Raw genomic sequence first — 9,134 nt, 5'->3', positions numbered from 1 at the left:
AGATGCGCAATTTAGCCCTTCAACAACAACCCATTACTGTTCCACTGCTGGGCACGGGTCTCCTCTCATAATGAGAAGGATTAGGCCATAGTCCACCGCGCTGGCCAAGTGCGTATTGGTAGACTTCACATTCCTCTAGATTTTTTTTTATAAATCTCTCAGCAGGTTTCTTTCACCGTTCTCCAAGTGGTAATTAATTTCTAATATGCACATAACTTTGAAAAATCAGAGGTGCGTGCCTGGGATTTGAACCTCGGACCTCTCGATCGAGAGGCCGAGTTTCTTAGCCATCACTATCAATTTAGACCTTACGTACAATAAAAATATTTCGTAGACTACATAAAGTACACATAGCATTAGGTATAATAGATAAAATAAAAATACTACTTTATGCCCTGACTATGTAAAAATATAACCACAACTTAAGTACCTAAAATTTGTCGATTTATTTTATACTCTATAAATTTTAAAAATCTTAAAAGGTTATAAAAGAGCTTACTAAAATTTTAGTGTATCAAATATATTTTGACCGCCTATTTGTATCAAACATCTACACCTTTTAATCCCATAAATATAGTTCCATGGCATTTACGTCCCTATAAAATTAATCTCATAATTAATGGCTCTCATTGTGGTTATAAAAATATAACATTAATTCATTTATACATATAAAAATGTAACAAAATGTGTTATTCCATTAATTCTTAGAAGCGGTCGGCGTTTCTTTATTGGATTCTTGGGTTTGTGACAGTTCGGTAAACGAAGGTACGCCGAACCTTAACGCCACTATACAGGGGGTTGAAATTTCTTACAAACATATTTTTATAAGTATTTAATATTTTGTATATGCCTAATCATAATATTATATATATATATATATATATATATATATATATATATATATATATATATATATATTTCTAATACCTGTCAGTTGCCTTCTGATCATAATTCGGGCAAAAATACTGTGTGAAGTCATTATATTAAATACTCATGTTTTCATTGTATAGTAATTATAAAAAGGGATTCATTTAAATAGTAGGTACGTATTAAAAAAAACGGATTAAGTATGTCCTTAGTTATAAACGGACATAAAATGTTCTATTAACAACCGTTTATATCGTCGGTATAACTTACGGAAAACGCCAGGTGGTAAAAGCGTAATTTACGCAACAAAATAATGTATTTATCTCTATAATAACAAAATAATGTATTTATTTAACATATAAAACATACCAGATTCAATAAACTATTGACAATTTTTCAATGTTTTTTGGAATTACAAATTAATACTTGCCCAAAATTGTCCAAAAAGGAGCACTCTGTATAACAATAAATGAAGTAGACGGCATGTCGGGTCGGTGTGACGGCTATTATAGTTATTTTTTTGATTGTGAACAAAACGAACTGAATGAATGCTGATGAATGAAATTCCTTGGACGCCTTAAGCGCCTCTATTTTGTAAAAAAAGTACACTAACAAAGAACTTCCTCTGCCCAATATTCTTGCGCCACACCAACTGATGTTGAATGGGTGGTTAAATCACGTCCTGCATTCCTAGAACATTCGGGTGGTTGAATTTATGGTAATCTTTATAGAAGCTTTTATTAATGTGTAAGGTCACAATTATTATTACACCTTACTGCGTTAGTTCAACATTATTTATTTATTTATTTATTTAACTGTTGTGCCGACGAAGTAAACACTAATACATTTTATTAGGCGTCGCTATACAATACAATTTTGGTGAGTGTCACTTCAATTATGGGCACAAACTACAATTCACAACACTATAATGAATAACAATACATTTTGAATACAAAAATTATGATAAGAATTATTATTAACATTAATTACAAATTATATCGATTTAATTTATTTTAATGTATAAAAATAAATATAATTTAAATTAGTTTAAAACCTTTCACTCGAATAATAATGCTGGCCACATATTTAATTGGTTGTTACGCTGTATTCGTGATAAAAAAAAAACAAAAGACAAAAGTGGATTATGGCGGGAAACGGCAGATGTCAAGGACGATGTTTGTCATGGAATTAATTAAAAATAACTTGCTGGATTCAAGTATTTCATTGGAGTTACCCCCAACAATTGTTAAAGTTTGTTAGGTGAATGGTGCTTCTCCAGTTCATTTTATTTTATAAAATACTTTGGTTATGTGAGTTATAACTTTTCTTATGAACCTAGAATTTTCTAAACATTAAAATACTATTACACAATTTCTAAACAAAACCATTGTTCAAATTGTACATGTACCTATGTAGGTACTTTAAATGTACGTAACCTAACAATTCAATAATACTATCTGTATACCATATATAGAAATGAACAAACGGAATGAAATTATTTGTATGTTATTTGGAATAATTACTTTCCTACTGACATCATAACAAATTCATCATAAAATGAAACATGGTCTCATTAGTGAAATTCTGTAAGTATGAACATAATACATATCTCAAAATTGCCTTTTAAGGCACGGGTTAATGAGAAGAGTTTAGGCCTCAGTCTAGTCGTATCAAGTAAGCCTAAAATAGTGCGGATTGATAGACTACACACACCTTTGGACGTTTTAGGCAACTTTTTTTCTGTGTTATTTCAAATCATTTTTTTTTATAATATAAAATAGCACACGAGCATGCAGTCCACCTGATGGTAAGTGGCTACTGCCGCCCATGGACATCTGTAATTAACCCCAGATAGGATTAGAATTTCCTACCTGAGAACTAAGCTGGAACGCCTCGGAAAAGTATGTCTCACTTACCACACCCTTTAAAACGGAACATAACAGCGCCTAGCAGTGCTGTTATTGGGCAGAAATAGGTGTGGCGGTGGTGTTGCCGGAGTCGAGCCACCAAGGGTTCTACCAACTTCAAAATTCAATTCAAATGAACTCCAAAAAGGTTTTTTATTTAAAGATCTTAGATTTTTATGTCGTTATTTTACAGTTAAAGCTATTGACGAGTGTCTAATACGCACATCTTTTGAAAGTGGCCGAAATGACAAGCATAAATTAATACCTACGAGCATATTCGTCATTTCTATGATTTATACAGTAAAAATTATAAATAGCCCAATACACAATGCCAATACACTATTAAACCCAATTTTCAAGGTTATTAGGTTATTATATTAATCATATTTACGTATTTAGTTAGTTGCATTCACGAAATGGGTAAATAATAAGGAAACTTTAACGTCAAACATCATTTATTCATCCTAACCCATTTAAATTGGGGTTTTTACTCATAATCAATTACTTTCGTAATTGAAACCGTTAATAAATTTAAATAAGAAAAATACAGTCATTTTGTTCATTTTCCTGCTTTATTTTTACATCGAAATATACTATTTAGGAAATTTAATTATTTTATCAATTACGTACTTAAGTACAATTCACAATTCAATACAATTAAGTACTTTAACTTCTGAATTAAAATATAACTGAACTAAAAATAACTCGGAAAGAAATTTTGAAATGTTTATAAAATATACCAAAGGTGTATGAAAAATTCTATTATCTTTTCTTTTACAGCAATGGTATAATACTATTTCTTGTTATCTAAAGAATATTTTAATAATAATTTCATAAAACATCCATCTTTTACATATAATGTGACAGGAAAAGGAGATTTTGTTGTCCTCATTGTGATTTTCATCGTGGGTATATACTTCGGTTGAAAGTTTTGATGGATTACCGATGAATTCATTATGACGTATATATAACGAAAATTATACATATATCCTTCCTGTATCATTTGCATATATAGCACAACTTTCACTTACAAATTATATTGTTACAGTTATAACTTAATCCAGCTTCACACTAGTGTTTATAATCGTTCGAAGAGCACTTTGATAGAGTGTTTTTAGTCACTATTGCGTGTATTGATTGAATTACCTGAATTTGCAAGAAACTCGAGGCTTTTTAATTTAGACCTCGGAGTGGTCATCTCTACTATACGGTGCAACGAAAAAACTTGGTAAATATAAATTAATTAAATATCATTCTGTCAATTAAGGTGATACGCATTTTATGTCGTTTACCCTGTTGTATATAATGATTATACTGTTTATGTAGAAATGGGCGAGGAAAAAAAAATACAACACTTTTAAAAGAAGTACAAATTTTATAGATACTTATAGCGCTTCTTCTCCATAAGCTTAACTTCTTTATCAACTATTAAAAACACATTCAAAACACGGATTTCTAGATGGAGTATAATAGTTTAATAATCAGTTTATTCCATCAAGAATGCTTTTAACATTTTGTAAAAATGCAATTGAGTGCACCCACGTAGTCGCCTACGGACCAAGCCTCGGAGGCTGTTATATTTTACTAGTGATGAGAGTTTAGTTTTAATGTCTGGTAAAATATTCTCTACGGTGTTTAAATGCTATATATTAAATAACAATATTAATGGATACAACAAAAATCTATGACGATCGATACGTATACTAAAGATATTTTGTTTCGAAAAAATAGGTCGTTAGGTTTTATAAATTATTATTTTATTTGATGAGATTTAATTTTATTTCAAAAACAGTATCCTCTTTATTTCGATCCATTAACGTAAGCATAATATAATGTTTACAAAATATTACGGAAATAATTACGACTAATAACTCAACGTAATTATACTTAATTAAATACGGTATTGAACAATCGGTACATCTCTACCGCATGTTTCTATGGCATTGTGGGAAGCTGCGCAGCGTCCGCGACACTACGCCATCTGCGCCGGCGCCTGCCTCTCGGCGCCGGCGATAGGTGAGAAAATCTCTCCGCCTCACCACACGCAAACACTAGTGCATTGTTATGTTCACGTACTCTACCTACACACTGACAGCCTCTGTGAGGCGATGACAGATGTTGTACAGCATTTTGTTTGTATGTTTCCTGTACGTTTGACTGCTAATTTTATTTTGGGGTATAAATGTGTGGATTTAGACGGATTTTCTAAATACATTTTAGTCTTACGGCTATTTATTAATGTTCGTTGCATATAAATCTTAATTCAAAAGCTTTTATGTTTCATTATTGGTTATTTATGGTTTATAAGGTAACGTTTAGTTTTAAATTAGTTTTATAATTCAATCGTCATGACCCAGTAAATAGTAAGAAAAAGCCAATTCTGAGGTATCTGCTCTAATGTTTTAACAAATTCTATGAAGTTCTTATCTTGAACAAATCTCAGCACAATTGCTTGTAAACAGATGGTCGTCTTATCACTATCATTGTATTTGTCAAAACTGACAATAAACGTCTTAGGCGGCATTGTCAACAGTGTAAGCTGAAACACGTGTGCGAGGTGTCTGCTCTGGCAAAAAAGCGCTGATAGTAACGGTTCTATGACGAAGGCGCGGTGTGTGAGACTGTGAGTCATCTCGTTCATTGAGCAGCGCCGGAGCGGTCCATTGAGCGCTCATTACCGCTTCGCCGGCCGGTCCTGCGCACACGCACTGCGCGTCGCTCGCGGACCACTAACACCGACGCACTGCCTACGACATGGTGGCCCTCATCTCGCGATACAACGTGAGTTAAGCCTACGACTTCCTCTCGATTCAAACCTACGACATAAAATCGCCTCGGGCCGCACGCAAATTTATTCGAGCACCGTTTATTTAATTTTCAATATTTTGTTGCAGATGGAGAATTTATCGAAATCGTGCGTGTGGCTCTTCGCCGCTGCACTCTTGGCAGCCTGCGGTGTTAGCGCCGGCGTCAATAAAAGACCGTTCACGCCGTCCGATTCGATTTTAGACATCATTGACACAGAGCAAGTCGAAAAAATATTGGCGGCTCGCAGACGAACCGAGGAAGCGTCGGGTTCGTCGTACGTGCAACGAAATGAGCTTGGGGAAGGAAGCTCCGAGACCATGGTGGTGTCGGTACCGGAGCAGGAAGACGTTACAGAATTACCCTCGGGAATAGATTACCGTAACATTCTTAAGTCTTCAAAAAATGCACTCGTGGTTACCAAAAAGGAATATCTCAAGGAAGACTGGTGTAAGACGGAGCTCCTGGTTCAGAAAATTCGCGAACCGGGCTGTTTACCGACTACTGTGATTAATAAGTTTTGTTACGGTCAGTGCAATTCGTTTTATATTCCGAGGGGGCCGAGACGGCGGGAAGGCAACGACGAGCGCCCGCCCCCAGCTTTCAGGTCGTGCTCGTTTTGTAAGCCTAAGAAGTTTACCTGGATCACTGTGACGCTACGCTGTCCCGGCCAAAACCCGCCGACGAGACGCAAGCGACTGCAGAAGATCAAACAGTGCAAGTGTTTACCGGTGGGAGTCAACTGATGTTGGTTCGACGACAGACCCTCTGCAGCAGGGGCGGTTTGTCCGTCTAGTGGCGTCTAGAAGACGACGAGGCGAGTCACAGGAGTGCGACACGAGAGCAGTTTCGACGAGCGAAAGTGAATAGCAAAAACGAAAAGCATGCACCGACGGACGTATTTGTGTTGTACCTGTGCTTGGTACAGAGTTAGTGTTTTAGTGTACTGAACGACCAGTAAAACAGTTCGCGTGCTCTCATACGTCAATAGAGATGACGTCATGTGATGCATATATTAGATGCTGTGAAAACTCGAATATCGCGGTCGTTGCAAAGCTTTAATTGTCTGTAGTGATATCGATTAGCTGGTGTCAGTAGCAGTGATTGTGGGATGACCTTGCATTCAATTAATACTTTTATTCGGTAAGCGTGGTTGTGGAAAAATTTATAACCATGTTGCGTAAGTAAACGGAAAATCTAGTGATTGCCCCGTAATTATTATAAAACGTGTATGTCTTATATGTTGCTACAGAATTAGTGTGATATTAGTAATAGTGATGTTACTGTTGTAGTACGTTGAATTGTACAGCGAAAATTATTGTTTTTATTTATTTTTGTAATTATTTAATTTTTAACGACCATGCTAATACTGTAGCTAAACCGAATACGCTTATAAATCGTAATTAAATGTAGGATTAGGTTTTAATGTAAGATAATTAATATAAATAGGAGGTTCACATTGTAATTCATATTGAAATAACAAATTTCAAATTGAAATTAGTAGATTGATATTAAGTGATCTCTCAATGGCTCTCAACTTCATTCTAATATTTAACATAACTGCATTCAGAAGTAAAAAAAAGTCTTGGCAACTTATTATATTGACGATCCAGTAATCGTAGGTCTCTACAGAAATGCTATTGGATTACGTTCGTTGTCTGGCAGGAATAATTTTTGTTAATATAGATTTTTCTTCATGTTTGAATTCTTATGGTGTATGTGTGTATGTAGATTCATGATAACCAATTAGAATCAATATAAACAAGGTCGTTAAAATTTTCCATTTTTTTGAAAATGTCATTAAAAAATTAAAAATTGAATTTGAAAAAAAAATATGTTTTTAAAATTTTCACCAATGTTTCTAAAATAGGTAAAAAGTAAAGTTCGCTTGCCTATCCGTCAAAGATCAAATTCGTAAGAAAAATCATATTTGAAATATCAAAATTATTTATTTAACAAATCATCTCGCAAGTTTTGTTAAATAAACGATTTTGTTTTTATGTTCACTCTTTTATTTTCTTAATTAAAAATATAATGTACCTTCTTGTAATGATTAAAAATACCTTAATATTGCAAATCTAAAGTTATGACTCTATAATTATAATTTTATCATTTTTATTTCTTTTTGGTAATTCAAGCAAATTTTAACTTAGATCGATTGTAAGCTTGTCTGTACCAAGCAAAAGTAGTACTTACTGAAAATACCAAAATCGTACTAGAATCTGTTGTTGAATTAATGATTTTTAGTTTCTTGCCAATTCAGTTTGAAATTCAGTTCAAATTAATTTACAGGCAATTCAAGAAGTTTGCGTAATTAAATCAAGATTTTCATTTTTCTAAAATCTTATATAACCATTACTTAAAATATTAAATGACATAATTTTCCGGTTCCTTTGTTCTCTTTTTCTTTGGTTCTCACTTTTTATGTTGTAAATATAAAATTGTATATTATTTTAACTATGTATGATAATAGATTAGATACCTACGCGACGCGTAGACCCGTTGATTCCCCGAAGACGACGCTGGAATGCTTCATGTCCCAATCTGGATACGGGCCGCCGTTCAGGATACGAAGGCTGGGTCCACCTTACTGACTAAATGGTCAACAGAGTGACAATCAGAAATTCGTACTAGTTGACTACTATTTTCATTTCATCTTACTATGATATGAAAAGCATGTTATATTGTTCTGTAAGACATTTCACGTAACCATGTTTTCACAATTAACATTCATAGTTCTGTATTAGAATATTTAAGTATGTGAAACATCAAAGTATCATATGTATGTATTATTTATACTCGTAATACGGTACATTTATTACAGGCATTCAACGTGTCAGACAAAACTATATTTTTCTATACTATATTTCATCAGACACAGCTTGTTTCTGCGCGGTGGCGTTACGAAACATATAAATACATTTCTATTTATTGTATACAGAGAAATTATTTTGTTTTGTACGGCCCGTGCCTGACACGTTCTATGTCTGTAGCTAAAATGCGCCATATATTCCATAACAAACGAGACTTGGAAAATTGTTATATTTGTTCTTGTTGTTTTATTTTAGAAAACAAACAATTTACAATGTTATACTTATTTCCATTACATATTCATGAAATTTCATCAACATTAAATGTTTTGTAAAAAGTACTTTGTATTTCTTTTGTTTCTCGGTGTGTGTATCTTTCATTACTGAAACTTCTATGACATCTTATCATAGAATAACGTTCCATAGAATATTGAATTGTCCACTGCTCAAAAATTCTTTGTATTGATTTTGTTTCTTGTTGTTTGTATCTTTTATTACTGAACTTCCATCATATCGTGGCCACTGTCACCCATGAGCATCTGTAAGCAACTCCAAATACTATTCGAGTGCTACTATAACTACTACTATTTTCTGTTCTACTTTATGTGTTAAGACACCTTTAGCTTTTTACTTTACTTTGGCAGAACATAACAGCACTTGACACTGTTGTTATGTCTAAGAAACAGTAGGACTACCATGAGTTTACAAAAGTATTACTCGCTAGCGACTGCGTAAAATAAATGTA

At 33.6% G+C, this 9,134-nt stretch overlaps 1 protein-coding gene across 1 annotated transcript; it reads left to right on the top strand.

The window, feature by feature from the left end:
- The first annotated feature begins 5,442 nt into the window (after positions 1 to 5,442).
- Positions 5,443 to 8,722, top strand: LOC140749818 (gremlin-2). The gene is made up of 2 exons (XM_073083010.1): positions 5,443 to 5,555; positions 5,669 to 8,722. Exons 1-2 carry the CDS (start codon positions 5,529 to 5,531, stop codon positions 6,323 to 6,325), a joined length of 684 nt encoding a protein of 227 aa, XP_072939111.1. The 5' UTR covers positions 5,443 to 5,528; the 3' UTR covers positions 6,326 to 8,722.
- The last annotated feature ends 412 nt before the right edge of the window (positions 8,723 to 9,134 follow it).

Source organism: Epargyreus clarus, unplaced genomic scaffold (assembly GCF_041222505.1).
Source record: "Epargyreus clarus isolate Ecla_fem2 unplaced genomic scaffold, WU_Ecla_fem_2.2 ptg000018l, whole genome shotgun sequence".
Lineage (NCBI taxonomy): Eukaryota > Metazoa > Arthropoda > Insecta > Lepidoptera > Hesperiidae > Epargyreus > Epargyreus clarus.
This window is presented reverse-complemented; position numbering and strand designations above follow the sequence as displayed.